Here is a 15,348-nt window from a genome sequence, read left to right as displayed (position 1 = left end):
ATCAATAGTGAAATATTTATTCCGACTAATACAGCTGGGATGTGTCATGGCGGATTAAAGAAAAAAAATTGAAAGATAACGAAAAACTCCCCTCCTCCCTACACAGTGCAGAGTTTATTTTCCAAGATGGCCGGGTACACGTGAATTTTGTGGATAGCATGTTTGTCTTTGTTTTCTTGGAGCCAAACTTGTGGAATTTTACTCCTGATAGCGCGAAATGAAACGATTTCCGCGCAAACATAGCTCTTGATAAAGAAATCACATGCGTTAGATTGTTATTTTTGTGTCAATGCTGATTTGCCCATGTATCGTGGAACGATCTCACAAGTCTTCTGAAAACAACCAGGCAACAGACATGAGCCCTGAGAATCAGCTGGGATTTGATTCGCAAGAGGACGCAAGAAACTCTAAGAGTAAATCTAAGATAGGCAAAGTATTCCTCGGAATTACAGGGACCGCAACTGTTGGAATTGTGCTGGTGACTACACCATTTGTAACGCCAGCGTTACGAAAAATTTGTCTTCCTTACGTACCGGCCACAGAGAGACAAATTGCTAACATCTTACGAATGGGAGCTTCCAAACATAAAGGATCAACCTTGGTGGACTTGGGAAGTGGGGACGGAAGAGTGGTTTGTATCATTTTTAATGTCACCCGAGAGTGTTTGATGGGGGGGTGGACTAAAATTGCTTCGAAGTCAACCCTTTCCCTTCGTTAAAAAAATCAGCCAGATGAACTTTGACCTTTTACACCCTAACATCAGTATCTATTTCCTCCTTACTCTTCTTCTGACAAGGATAATTTATTTAACAATCTAAGCTTCCTGGGTTGGCAATCATTCCCTTAAATGTTATGATCTTAAGAAATGATTTAGCAGAATTTATGTCAGGACAAATTGGATACTGATCACTCCTACAGTTTAAAGGGGTTCATAAGAAATCCCATTTTTGAGAATTTTGAAGTCAGACGAACAGCTATAAAAGAAAAATAAGCCACATTCAGGTCTGAATGTGGCGAGGGGGGGTTCAAACCTGGACCCCCTTCTGTGCTGGCTTCAGCAATTGACAAGGTGGAACAGAAGGATGTGATATGCAAGGGAAATACTATTTCTTTGTAAATTTTGGATCATTTAATTTAATTTATAGGTAATTGCTGCAGCTAGACGAGGTTACCAAGCTCATGGTTACGAACTAAATCACTGGCTGGTTTGGTACTCAAGATTACAGGCCAGGTTACAAGGACTTCATCACAAAGCTACATTTTCAAGAGCTGACTTGTGGAAGGTGACAAACTGAAATACAATACAATACAATACAATGTTCTTTATTTCAAGAGGGTAAATACATGATTAACCCAGCGAAGAGTTTTCTAACACATGGCCCTCTGTAAATAAACTCACCCATCCCACCCCAGGGGAGGACATCCATCACACAGTAATCTCGTTTGTGGGAAATTAACGTCTCCTACCCCAACCCTGCAGGAGACGGGACCTCCATTTATTCGTCCCTATCCGAGAAGACTAGAATATCTAACCATTTCTTGATGTTATAGAAAAGCAGCAAATTCTTCTCATTCATTTTAACCCTTTCCAGCCCAAGAGTGCCATATGGCACTCTCCTGTACCACCCCTTCAAAAGCCCAAGAGTGCCATATGGCACGCTTGACCTCATCGTTTTCCAACCAATCTAAAACGTTCTTCCTTTATTGTTCCAGGTGTCTATTGTATTTCAACCAATAGTGATACAATTTTACTTTCATTTGAGTCTACTTTCAGGGGTAGGGTTCTTACAAATTTTTTATGGTATCGTAGGCTGAAAATAAATGTTATTATTTCGTAATGGCGGCGCTATTCCAATCGGAGAGCGAGGAAGAAGAGTTTTTGGGATTCGGTCAACAACTTGAATCCAGCAGAAATGTCTCTGACAGTGAGTCAGATATATCTGTGTCTTGGGTTGTGTAAATACTGAAGACCTTTCGGATTTTGAGCTTACTGACTCAGAAACTGAAGAAGACGGCGTTGTGCCGTGGAACACAAATCGTGATCCAGTCGAAGTGAATCCCTTCGTCCAAAATACTGGTCCAGTCATCTGCCCTCGATTTTTTTAAACTGATGTTTAAACAAGAAAATTTTGACAGAATTGCTGAAGAAACCAACCGCTATGCTCGGCAAGCGATGGCAATCAAAGCTGACCCAGAGTGGCGTGAGACAAACGCCGTTGAAATCCGTACATTCTTCGCAGTAAACATAATGTTTGGAATCAAACAGCTACCAGAAATCCATTCATACTGGTCAAAGAATCCTCTCCTTGGCGTTCCGGAGATACAAAAGGTATTTTCAAGAAATCGTTTCAAGAAGATTTCTCAATATCTCCATTTGAACGACAAGAACAGAGATTTACCACGTGGTAATGCTAACCACGACAAACTTTTCAAAGTGCGGCCGCTACTCGGCATATGGTATTTCGTAGACTGGACTGGACTGGACTGGACTAGTAAAAGGCGGACTAGTAAAGCGCGGACTAGTAAAACGGGGACTAGTAAAACGCGGACTAGTAAAACGCGGACTAGTAAAACGCGGACTAGTAAAACGCGGACTAGTAAAACGACAACGACAAAAAAAACAATTTCATACGAAGGTGATCATAAGACTTAATGGCAAGCCAATTTAGTAAGTGACAATCCCTGTTCGACTTTTAAGCTGCAAATGGGTTGCACATGCGCCAGATACAAACAAATTTATAAGTTTAGGCTAAGAAAGAATTTTATTGAGCACCAGTTCAAAATCCTAAAATACACTTTCGTCGTAAATTTCACGGCAGAAACGCAGGAATTCGATGAATAAAAGTCGCATTAAATCTCCTTGTGTCTAGGTAGAAAGAGTCTCATTGACTTCAGCTTTTCGGTGGAAGAAACACCGATTTACACACGCCATTACAGAAAACAAACAAGCAGACTGACAACTCCCGGCCAAAACACATATTTGCATTCACTTACAATTTGACTTTCCGTGAAATTTTAAAACGGAACAGAGGTAAATCTTCGAAGATTAATCGTCGTTGGAAATAAAAAATACTTTCCGTAAGATCTCTAACTGTTTTTCTTTTTACGAGAAAATCGTCGCATGATAATTTAACTCGTGTGTCTTTGTCATACCAGTACTGCTGTTTCTTCAAAAGCGTATGCTTCTTTCTTCAATTGACAGGTGTCACATCGTCACAGTTGCTTATCAAAAAAATGTTTCGGCGAAAACATTCTCTTTAACTTGAATAACGCTTGTTTTCTTTATAACTCACTCGCCATCAAATTGTGAAGTTCAAGGAGGATTTTCCCGTAATTAAACTCGTAATTGTAGCCCTAAATCATTCGGGTTCTTTTAGCAATCATTGTTTTTATGCGTTAGAAAAAGATCAAAGTGTTATTCACCAGCATAGGTCGGTCCGTAATGGGAACTTCTGAACTGTTCGTATATTTCTGAACTGTTCAAAAATTGGTGTAGCATCCTGGATTCTTTAAGGCTCGGGTCGCATTATGACCGAATTGTTTACTCTAGGGATTGAACTCTGTCAACACAAGCCTTTTGTAATGCGACCCAATTTTTGCGGTTTCCTAAAAGTTTCAAAATTCTAAAAATCATCAGAGACGCCGGTGTGCCTGGGTGGGGCTGACCGATTTTGACAAATTTTTTTGAAACGAAAGGACCCGCGTCCGTTGCGGACAAAGTTGTCATTTGTGCGTGCGTGTGAAAAAGATAAAAACCAAAAAGAGCGGGAAACACATATTTGCATTCACTTACAATTTCACTTTCCGTGACATTTTAAAACGGAACAGAGGTAAATCTTCGAAGATTAATCGTCGTTGGAAATAAAAAATACTTTTCGTAAGATCTCTGTTTTTCTCTTTACGGGAAAATCGTCGCATGATCAGTTAACACGTGTGTGTTTGTCACACAAGTACTGCTGTTTCTTCAAAAGCGTATGCTTCAATTGACAGGTATCACATCGTGACAGTTACTTTTCAAAAAAATGTTTGAAAATTTGTTCGGAAGCCTTTTAACTATCTTTACACTGACAAATAAAAATATTTCGGCGAAAGCTTTCTCTTTAATTTGAATAACGTTTGTTTTCTTTATAACTCACTCGCTATAAAATTGTTCAGTTCAAGGAGGATTTTCCCGTAAATAAACTCGTAATTGCAGCCCTAAAATCATTCGGGTTCTTCAAATTAAAGAGAAAACTTTCAACGAAAGATTTTTATTTGTAAAGGTAGTTAAAGGGCTTCCGAACAAATTTTCAAACATTTTTTGGAAAAGTAACTGTCACGATGTGACACCTGTCAATTGAAGCATACGCTTTTGAAGACACAGCAGTACTTGTGTGACAAACACACGAGTTAATTGATCGTGCGATGATTTTCTCGTAAAGAGGAAAACAGAGATCTTACGAAAAGTATTTTTTATTTCCAACGACGATTAATCTTCGAAGATTTACCTCTGTTCCGTTCTAAAATGTCACGGAAAGTGAAATTCTAAGTGAATGCAAATTGTGTTTTGGAGTCGTCAGTCTGCTTGTTTGTTTTCTGTAACGGCGTGTGTAAATCGGTTATTCTTCCACCGAAAAGCTGGAGTCAATGAGACTCTTTCTACCTAGACACAAGGAGATTTAATGCGACTTTTATTCATCGAATTCCTGCGTTTCTGCCGTGAAATTTACGACGAGAGTGTATTTTAGAATTTTGAACTGGTGCTGAATAAAATTCTTTCTTAGCCTAAACTTATAAATTTGTTTGTATCTGGCGCATGTCAAACCCATTTGCAGCTTAAAAGTCAAACAGGGATTGTCACTTACTAAATTGGCTTGCCATTAAGTCTTATGATCGCCTTCGTATGAAATTGTTTTTTTTGTCGTTGTCGTTTTACTAGTCCGCGTTTTACTAGTCCGCGTTTTACTAGTCCGCGCTTTACTAGTCCGCGTTTTACTAGTCCAGTCCAGTCCAGTCCAGTCCACGAAATACCATATGCCCCGCTACTCGATTCTGTTGTTTCTTCGATAAGAAGCGAATACAGGCCAAAAAAAAGTTTCCATCGACGAGGCGATAATTCCCTTTAAAGGAAGGCTCGGAATGAAACAGTACATGCCGCTAAAGCCAGTAAAGAGAGGCATTAAAGTTTGGGAATGTGCCGACGTTTCGAATGGCTATGTTTGGAACCTGAGTGTTTACACGGGGAAGGAGCGAGATGCTAACCCGAACAAGGACTTGGATACCGTGTTGTCTACAATTAAACACGGCCCTTGGTTGGCAAAAACCAGCATGTTTTTATTGACAACTTCTTTTCTTCGATTGCCTTAGCGGAAAATTTGCTTCGCGACTAAATTTATGTTTGTGGAACTGTCCGTTCAAATCGTCATGGCATTCCACGGGAGATCGCTCCAACCACGCAACGAGTGAAACGTCTTCGACAAGGAGAGTCGCTATTCCTGCGAAGAGAGAATTTGGTCGTAACTGTGTGGTAAGACAAGAAACCCGTGTATTTCCTCAGCACACAATCTAATCCTGTCGGCGATGAGCGAGTAAACCGGACGCAGAAAGATGGAAGTATTGTTGAAGTGCCGAGCGTTCCCGTTGTTAAGTCTTACAACAACAACATGGGCGGTGTTGATCTTAGTGATCAACTTCGCGGATACTATATGACGGGAAGAAAATCAAAGAAATGGTGGCGCTGCCTTGTTTGGTTTCTCGTTGATGTTTCTATCGTCAATGCACACATTCTGGAGAGATTAACTCTGAATCACAGAAACAGAACTCAGCTCGCTTTTCGGCTGGAATTGGTCCAAGATTTGATCGGTGACTTTTCGTCACGAAGATTGTCAGTGAGTTCTGGGCGAATTGAAGGAGGGCACTGGCCGATTTCCTACACCAAAGGCCGCTGCAAGCGTTGCCTAAAGCAGAAGAAAACTACTTGGTGTCGAATGGCTTGCGAACTTTGCGGCAAACGCATTTGCTTAGACTGCTTTCGAAATCATACCGCAGAGGATCTCGCTTGAACAGTGCCGCGAGATTTGAAATTGCACTTTGCTAATTTCTGTCATTAAAGAAATTTTTGCCTTTGAAAATCTTAAACATAACATGCTACATGCATTTAGTCCTTAGTTTTACTCACTTGTATAGTAGAATGAGCATGATAAGTGGAATTAAGTAGTTTCTTGCTTATGTGGTTGCTTATCATAAGACAACATGGAGTCAATATGCAAGTTTTTGTTTTGCTCCAATTTGCAGCTGTGTAGTTCAACAGCATTTTCCTGAAAGGTTGAGATTTTTATACCATTAGAAAGCCTATCATTTTCAGAGTAATGTTTTTCTGTAATGTTTTTGCTCTAAATTCTTAGTTTACAAGATATGAAATAAAATGTGGAATGATGTTATTTTGGCTTAGTGAAGTCAATTTCCCTCGGACAGGAGGGGGTTTCCCAGCATGTGGCACCCTTGGTTAAGACCCGGAGTGTTGGTCCGGCCAGGGCTTGAACCCTCGACCTCCCGCGCAACAGTCCAGCGCTCTATCCATTGAGCTAACCGGGAGGCGGTTAGCTCAATGGATAGATCCAAGTGCAATCACATATTATCATTGATGTTTATAAGTCTGGTTGGAAGTTTACATGCCAACAATGTTTTCTACTCACCATGGCAAACAAAGTTCACAGCTTGCAGCACTGGATACAGCATTTCTCTTGATCATCTGGACCCTGAATGTGTTTTGTTGTGTTCCATTTATTTACAGGTTAATCTGTCAACCCCTGACACCATTGTAATATTTGGAGTCTCAGAGATGGTAATGTTACACTTCAAATTTTCCCTGGTTTAACAATTTTGAAAACAGTTTATTTTAATTTTATATTATAATAGCCTTAAAAGGTTTGTCTCGGATTTATATGAGGGCCATAACCTGAGTCAGAGGGAAAACTAAACGGTGTTTAAAAATCTTTTGATTGAAAGGGAAATTTGAACCACAATAGTAATATATTAAAACATCCTTAATTACTTATGAGGGCTCACGATGGCTCTTTATTAAGTCATGTATTAATATTTATCATTTGTACTTGTGTAATTATGCTTTCTTTCTACTTGGAAATATGTAGATGCCAAAGCTCCAAGATAAGTTCCAAGAAGAAATGAAGGATGATGCTCAAATACTAGCATGTCGTTTTCCATTACCCAACTGGAAACCAACAGATAAGATTGAGGAAGGAATTGACAGTGTATGGTTGTATCAAAGACCAAAACCATGAAAGGGACATTTAGAATAGGATTGATAATTGAAATTGTGAATAAATGGGAAATTAGAGGGGAGATACTTGTCTACTACTTTTTGTAACCAATATAAATTGCAAGACCTGTAGAATTTACCCAGCAGTATGCAAGTTAAAAGTTGAACCTGTGCCACACTTTTTTATGCAGTGTCATTCAAGGATACAGAGTTGCTGTTTATATTTTAAAATACAACCTCTTAACAATAAAATCTATGCACACAATACTATGCCTGGTTTATTATTCAAGACATAAAAAGACGAAAACACATACATGTAATAAATAATATCTTCATTAATATCAGAAAGACAAACATTAAAATGTTAATTCCTTTGCACTTCTTTGACTTGCTTTCATTCAATTACCATTTTCATTTTGTGTTTTCACTTTTAATATCACCTCATGTACATAATTTTTATCAGTAATATTACTAAATAAATGTTCAATAAAAAAAAAACAATTACAAGATCACTTGTAATACTTCTACAGAGTTAAAAAACTTCAGAAATTACTCAGTGAACTTTTTCTCAGTCAGAACACCACAAAATAGTCAGAACTTAAGTCACTAGTAGGTCTTTTTAGTACAGCTGGATGTTATGTAGAATATGTTCACTGAATTCCCTTTGGATGCCACAAATCACACACCATTTTTTCAGGTGTCAGGTTCATATCTGGAAAAAGACCAAGCAAAACATAAGTATTGAGATAACCTAAAAGAGTAATTTAACCCTCTACACAGTAACATCAGTATACATATTCTCCATACTGTTCTCTATCAATTTTCTAAGGTGATGATCAGGACTCAAATGCAATCGGAATCAATAATTAGAAACTTCTTTAGTTGGTGATCATTTCCATTATTCTTTTGACCTCAATCTGTTATTCAAGGGTGATGTTGTAAGGATTCTTGTTTTGTCCTGTTTCATTAACAATCGATAGATAGTTTATTAATAACCGATTTGCTACCAAAAGTTGAATTATACGATTATTTACAAGTTTCAAACATTGATAATTACATTAAATAGACTAAATGTATTAAAACAGCAATAAGAACACTAAATATATGTTCTAAAAAAAAAAACCGTTGTATAAAACCGTTCAAGCCTTAAGGGCATTAAAGGTAATAAAACTTCCGCATATTTCTTAGGTTAAAGGTACATGTGTTACGAGTAGGAAGAAGTTCATGGAGCTTGTTCTGTTCATTCTGTAAAACATTCTTAAATAGTTTATCAACTAGTTTCTGGCGGCGATCTGAAAGTTTAGTCAGGCCTGATTCAGCCAAGGCCTCATTATATGAGTAAAGAGGAAAAATAATGCGCGTAGCCTGCTTTTGTATTTCTTCAAGTTCGTTGGAGGGGTACACAGGAAGGCCGTCATGGAAGACAGGACATGCATAGTCTATAATCGGACGAACACAAGTGCAGAAAAACTGGACTAACTCACGGGTACCAAGACCAGAGCATTTAAGCTGAGATAAGCAATACAAGCGCTTTTTAGCTTTTTTAAAAATGGAGTTATGTGACAATTCCATTTCAAATCATTAGAGATGTTAAGGCCTAGTATTTTGGCACTAGTAGTTAGGTCAATGGGCTTGCCATTAACAACAACTGGATCGAAAGAAGTAGGTTTGTTAGTGTTAAAGTTCACGAGCAGTTCTTTGCATTTGGTCTCGTTTAGTTGAAACTTATCCTCGGTCGCACGGCTTGCTAGGGTGTCAACAGCAGCTTGAATGTGACTGTCTTGGTTCTTGCTTATCATCTCCGAAAAAATTTACTATGGGAGCGCAAAGTTAGTGGGACTAGTATCGAGAAAGCAGCCACTGGCCAAGCTTATAGTAATTACTTGTAACAACATGTTATAGAAAGAAGAGTCACATAAACTCACTTGCGTAAACGACTCCGTAAATCTTTAATCTGGTCGTTCTTTGAAGTCAACATCTGCTTCATGTTCTTGTATTGAGTTGTTTCATTAAATTTCTTGGTAAGATCCTGAAAACAAGAAAAGCTTTTTGAGTGACATGCTTCTAGCTGTGACATAAACCAGATTCTCTGTTTGGTGTACACAAGGTTAATTACCTTTTGTGCTTCTTCTAATTCATGTTGAAGCTTTAGCATCTCATGCTATATAAGAGAAGAAATAAGAAATTAATACAGAAACATTAAGCCACAGTTTTTTTTTAAATCTAATAAACATACAAATTTGTTAACCCTTGAAACACAAGCAATCATTTTTTTTTATTAGCTTCAGTCAAATTCTAACAGCTAAAATTCAATAAATACCAAGACATGAAAATTGGTAAGGAGTAATGGTAAGACAGGGTATATTTAATGCTTCTACCCAGAAGATAATCAGTGGATTACAAGGATTACAAAGATTGACTCTTCAGTAACATTTCTTAATCATTACGTATAGATAAGGTACACATTTGAATATCTTACCTTACAGTTTGTTAATTCATCATGCAATGATGCAGAATGAGTAGAGCCCTTTTCTTTTGTCTGTAAGAAAGGAAAAATTAATAAAAAAACTAGTATTAAGTAGAACAAAATTGTTTAGGAACTTCTATAAACAATAATCTGAACTTTTTCAAAATGTATCATCATTTTCATCATTACCATTTTCAGATCTAATTTAGTTGCAGCCATCTGTTCCTCTAGGTCAGCAAGTTCTTTGCCATAACCCTGTGGAAGAAGAATCAGGAACATTGTAATACTGAAAAGTAGAGAAGCCTTAAGTTGCTAATGAAAAGTAAAGGTTAACCCTTCAATGCCCAGAAGTGATTAACATGTAACTTCTCACCATAATATTCATGTATTAATTATCAAGCAAGGTTATGAGAATACTCAAAACTTATCTGGTAGAATTTTTATCTTGATCTAGCACCAAATTCTCGTAACTAATTAACAAGGAAACATCTACCAGCTAGAAGGGAGAAATCATCAAATCTTGAGAGTTAAAGGGTTATGGATCAAATGGGTATGGTTCATTGACTTGATAAAATATTAATGAGAAGTGATACTGGACAAACCTTAACATTGCCTTTTGCTTTCAAAGCTGCCTGGGTGCTTTCTAGATCAGCTTGAAGTTTACTTTTTTCTCCAATGGCACTTGTTGCCTGTTAAAAAAAATTGAGACCAAAAAAACCTGTATCAGTTTTTTTATCAGGTTCTGCTTTGCTTTTGATTACAATTTGTCAAATTATGATTGGGAAAAACAAGACAATAACTACATCAGTCTTGTTTAAATGTCTTCAAAGCAATAACAAATTAAATACAATTGTAAAGATTAAGATTGTTTCAGATTAATTTAGTCAAACCTTTCCCTCCAAAATTTTGATGCGATCTCTGAGCTTTGAATTTTCTTCATTCAACCGGTTAATTTCCTAGGAAACAAAACATATTGTCAGTGGAGTGAAATGTCCATCATAGTTACTATTGCCCATGAGATAAACCTATATTATGAAAGAGTCTCAGAAACAAATTATACATGAATTGTACAAAAGATAATATTTTATGAGTGATCAGCACAGACAGGCAACAAGGCTCAAGTAAAAAGGGGCAGCAATATTAACATCAGATAACAATTGTAATCAACCCTAGACATTCAATAAAAACATATTGAATTGTGATGAAGTTAAAAAAAAAATCATATTCCCTTGGAGGCACAACTTATAAGATGGTAAGTAGTGAATCAAAGCAATGGCAAATGTGCTTCAAGTCCTCTGCTGCAAAAAGCTTTCTTAAATGCAACCACCTGATTAAGAGCTACAAAATAAAATCATGCTATATTAAAACTAAAAGTCTATCCATTTAAAAGTGATGTGTATGAGACGCGATCTTCGCTTTCATATATTCACAAATGTTAAAGTGATGTGTTTAGAACTAACAATCTGAAGTGAAACACTCCATGTTGTAGTCACCTTTTGCTGATCCCTAATCAGTTCTGTTAAGAGTTCTTTTTCTGACAGTTGTAAAAGAATCATCTCTACAGCACAGACTTTTATAATCAATCTTAGCAATTATCCACTGTGGATCACTGTATAAACTCCTTTGGCAAATTATCCTCCATGCATATATATGCTACAAATACACAAACTGTTTCCATGGAGTTGTGTGATGCTTGGAACATTAAGAATATCTGATACACAACAGCCATTTGTAATCAATAATTAAGAGGTTCAAGTGTATTGTGGTTTATGTTTGAGAATAAAAGTCCTAACTAATTTCCTTTTATTAAAGAAAAATGGAAGTATTGGTTGTGCTTATTTAGGAAGGATTAAACCATATAAATCTGTACTCCACAAAATGAGCCATGAACAGGAAACTCTACATCAAATGGTTAATTTAGGTAAAGGGCATTATTCAATAGTCAAAGAGCACAGTGAAATCACCAATAATGATGCAGTTTATAAGTATTTCAAAGACAACACAATAAATAAATGATGAATGATTGACAATAAAAAGCTTGTTTAATTAATTATTTATAATCAGTTTCAAATTAGACAAAGCCTGATCTCACTAGTAGAAATTAACCCATGATAGAACATTGTGTAATAACTTCTCAAAAATTGATGTGGGGACATTCTATGGAGTTATAATATTCATGACTCCATACCAAAACTGAAGTGAAAATCTAGACACTTAGTTAAATGAATCTTCACAAATATGAGTATGTTGGAGATGTCAGAAATTGGTTAAATTTTGTAAAGCTGCTACTAATGGAGAACAGTTGTTGAATATTGGCTATAATTAATTGTAAAAAAATGCAAACAAAATAATCAAAACAGATAATAAAAGTAAGCACTAAATATTTCTTAGTGGTGTAATTTTGATCACATTCACATTCGCAATTATTTACCATGTTACCCCTCTTCCTCCTCCATTCCTCCTTAATTTCTCTTCTGGGACATCTTTGAATCCCAAGAGAGAAAGATACTGAAAACAATGCTGAGACAAAGAGGGGGGAGGGGTGGGTAAGGTCTAGAGGAGGGTTTCAGAAAGTAGCAAGGAAGTCCTCCATCCTACGTTCCCCTCAGAGTATCAGCTAATCAATGACAAAGTCTTTCTAAGATTTATCCTTAAAGGCGACTGTTCAATAAATTAATCAACTTACAATCTGAAGTAATGCTGCCCCTCCTCCTTCATTTAAAGGTTCTAGCTTTGAGGCTTGGGACAGTTTAGACAACTTAGTCTGAAGGGAAGAAAAAAAACACAAAAAATGCAAATACTTGAAAGGAATTTAAATGTACTAGTTTCTCAGACTATCATCTGACAACAAAAGTATTTCTGATGTTATAAGGAAATTATGGATTATAGTGCAACTGAGACAAGTATATACATTTCATACGGTAGAGCAACAAATACTTGCTATGAGTGCAAGGATTGACTGTCTTGGGTTCCAGTTATAATAATGGGATTTGTTTAAAGAGCAAGGTCATTGCTGTTATAAACATGACTAAACTACAATTGTCTAGGAAATAAAATTCATTTCCAGAGGATAAGTAGTCATATTTTTGTTCAACAGACATTTGAAGCTGTTAAGCTATTTTATACCTCCTTTTTTTATCATCTGTATTTGTAAATATTCCGTAATTCAGCCTATGGCTGCAAGGTGTTTATAATAAAGTATCTATCTAAGTATCTATCTATCTATCTAAACTTGTACATGAACATTCCACAATACTATACCTGTGAGCTTGGTGCACCAGGAGAGAATTCCCTTTCTTCAAACTTTGCAATTTCATTTATTAGCTCTCTGCAACAAAATGCAATCATGTGAAAAGCAAATAGCAGACTAAATCTGAAGGTACAGTATAAAATTTGTGAGCAAAAGAGCCACTAAATGAAAAACTCACCTATTTTCCAGTTCTGATATGTCAGCCTGCAGCTTCAAATGCCATTTCTCAGCTTGACTAAACACTTGCCTCAGAAGAAGAACATTAGTGTGTGCAGCATTAATCAGTTCAGATTCAACCTCTCCTCTCACCACTGCACAAAGGCCATCTAACATGTCTGTCACTTCATCAAGGGTGTACGTGTCTTCTACAAGTCTGTGTAAACAATAACTCTATGGTATCAATCCCTTTTTTGGTCCAGGTTAATCACTGGCCAAAGGATAAATTTCAAGGTAGAAGTTAACTAGAAAAAAAAAAAAGCTGAACAGATAAACAATATCAATGTATCAAGTTACTAGTGTTCACTGTAGCAATAATTCTTCCTTCTACCCACCCATCCCTCCCCCACTTTCTGAAATCCCATACTGGTGACAAAAGACAGCCATAATTTGGATTTGAAGGAAATGGGGTTCTAAATAATACAAATATATATCATAAAAATTATATTCATGGCTATGATTATAGCTTTAAAGGTAAGAGAAAACCAGCTAATCAAAGAAACAAATCATTCAAATGAAACCAAAAAATAATCCAAATTCAAAATGGCAGGAGATAAGCTAATAAGCTATTTTCAGGTGTGGTCTTGGACTCCATCCCAGAACTCCATATCATGAGATCTGTGAATGAACCTCTCCACTTTGCTACTTCCTCAAACCCAGACCACTTCACTGATAGAATGACAGCTTGTGGGTGCCGTAACATGTAATCAAATGACACAGTACTGTTTAAATCACACCTGCTGTCTTTTAGTTCCTCAAAAGATGCATCTATTCCCCTGAGTCTCTGTCCTCGCCCATAACGTGCAAACCTGAGGTAGTTTACGACAATTTGTTGATGATGCTCATTTAATCCAATGTCCTGTGAACAGTGATCAATAAAATTGAAGTAAAAAAGTTGCCTTATTAATATTCGTAAGTCATCAAAATGTTGACGACTTCGTTATCTTTGAAGTATTTAGATACCAAAAAAATTAGTCTCAAGTTAATAATTTCACATGTCATTTTTGTGTCATTATTCAAATAATTTAAATGACATCAAATAAGATTAGTAGGCTCAGTATGCTTAAGCTCATGTGCGAAATATTTCACGAAGCCTTGAAGAGACAGACATGTAACTGGAAGTAATCACAAACATGAATAGTAATAATAATAACAGCTATCGGAAAAGCTAGGAGGAGGTAAATTCGGTTTAAACGCAGTAAGCAAAGCTACCATGACAGAGCTGCAGGATAAATATAAGTATTTGTGATTTGAACATGGGAAGATCAATTTGAGGAAACTGATAACAAGTTTAGCGGCCTTAAGCGTGCGGACAACAAAAATCTGAAGACAAACTTACCATGATCAACTTAAGATTTTAAAGAAATTGTTTCCTTCTTCGTCTTATTTTAAATCCAATGTGAGGATATTTTGATTAGAAGAAACAAAACGAGACGAAGATTAATTTCTCTGACAACAAGGACGCGAATGTCCGGCAGCCATGGCAAACTAATTACCAAGTAACCAGGCTACTAACAAAAATACCTGGTTACCAAGCTGTGGATGAAACAATTATTCACCGAAGGGGAGGTGGTTAGTGGTGGATATTTGCTGAGCCCCGAAGCGACGAGGTCAATACCCACCGCTAACAACCGACACTGAGGCGAATAGTTGTTTTAGCATATACTAAAACAATGAGATAATATAATTAATTTGAGTGATTTCTTCACTTAAACACTTAAATAAAGTTGTGTTGTTGTTGTTGTTGTTGTTGTTGTTGTTGTTGTCATGGATTCAAATAGCCTCCTTTACACACGTTCTTTGTGTGTCAAATTAAAAATATCTCCCCTGAGGGAAATTCGTTGGGGGAAATATTTTTAATTCGACACACAAAGATCATCTGCAAAGAAGGCTAGGATGCAAACCAGGACACCATTTTTTCCCGAGTTGCTAGGAGGTAAAAAGCAAAGGATATTCGGAGTTTGACAAGCCAATCAGAGCACGCCTTCAATGCTATCCACCGTTTTAGTATATACTAATGGTGGATATTCACGGAACTGAGAAGTGGCGAGGTAAAAATCCACCACATGTTGACATGTTTTGTTTAGTATAGACTATATCATGGAGATGATTTAACATAGATGTTTATTTATTCTTGCAATGATTACAATATTTTCG

The 15,348-nt window shown here is 36.7% G+C and overlaps 2 protein-coding genes across 3 annotated transcripts; one reads left to right on the top strand and one right to left on the bottom strand.

Moving 5' to 3' along the window:
- The first annotated feature begins 3 nt into the window (after positions 1-3).
- On the top strand, positions 4-7,525 carry LOC111327413 (ATP synthase subunit C lysine N-methyltransferase). 2 transcript variants are annotated; one of them, XM_022931586.2, is made up of 4 exons: positions 20-631; positions 1,146-1,283; positions 6,773-6,823; positions 7,131-7,525. In XM_022931586.2, the coding sequence occupies exons 1-4, from the start codon at positions 290-292 to the stop codon at positions 7,278-7,280; spliced, it is 681 nt and encodes a 226-aa protein (XP_022787321.1). In that variant the 5' UTR covers positions 20-289; the 3' UTR covers positions 7,281-7,525. The 2 variants fall into 2 exon arrangements, with proteins under 2 accessions (XP_022787322.1, XP_022787321.1); XM_022931587.2 differs by lacking the exon at positions 6,773-6,823 and having other exon boundaries at positions 4-631.
- On the bottom strand, positions 7,511-14,706 carry LOC111327411 (leucine zipper transcription factor-like protein 1). The gene is made up of 12 exons (XM_022931585.2): positions 14,531-14,706; positions 13,929-14,050; positions 13,154-13,348; positions 12,987-13,053; positions 12,412-12,489; positions 10,616-10,681; positions 10,328-10,414; positions 9,915-9,980; positions 9,738-9,797; positions 9,375-9,419; positions 9,184-9,287; positions 7,511-7,970 (listed from the first exon to the last, which is right to left on the bottom strand). Exons 1-12 carry the CDS (start codon positions 14,531-14,533, stop codon positions 7,952-7,954), a joined length of 912 nt encoding a protein of 303 aa, XP_022787320.1. The 5' UTR covers positions 14,534-14,706; the 3' UTR covers positions 7,511-7,951.
- Positions 14,707-15,348: the final 642 nt, after the last annotated feature.

The sequence above is a fragment of the Stylophora pistillata genome, chromosome 12 (genome assembly GCF_964205215.1).
Source record: "Stylophora pistillata chromosome 12, jaStyPist1.2, whole genome shotgun sequence".
Classification (NCBI taxonomy): Eukaryota; Metazoa; Cnidaria; class Anthozoa; order Scleractinia; family Pocilloporidae; genus Stylophora; species Stylophora pistillata.
The sequence above is the reverse complement of the archived record's forward strand: the minus strand, read 5'-3'. Positions and strand labels throughout refer to the sequence as shown.

What these genes read in the sequence shown, in the direction of transcription:
- LOC111327413 (XM_022931586.2), top strand. Translation starts at nt 290, where the DNA reads ATGCTGATTTGCCCATGTATCGTGGAACGATCTCACAAGTCTTCTGAA. An exon ending in GAAGTGGGGACGGAAGAGTG is followed by an intron (nt 632 to 1,145) that starts GTTTGTATCATT and finishes TTTAATTTATAG; the next exon opens with GTAATTGCTGCAGCTAGACG. An exon ending in TATTTGGAGTCTCAGAGATG is followed by an intron (nt 6,824 to 7,130) that starts GTAATGTTACAC and finishes GGAAATATGTAG; the next exon opens with ATGCCAAAGCTCCAAGATAA.
- LOC111327411 (XM_022931585.2), bottom strand. An exon ending in ATATCAGAACTGGAAAATAG is followed by an intron (nt 13,054 to 13,153) that starts GTGAGTTTTTCA and finishes ATTTTGTTGCAG; the next exon opens with AGAGCTAATAAATGAAATTG. An exon ending in TCAAAATTTTGGAGGGAAAG is followed by an intron (nt 10,415 to 10,615) that starts GTTTGACTAAAT and finishes TTTTTTTAACAG; the next exon opens with GCAACAAGTGCCATTGGAGA.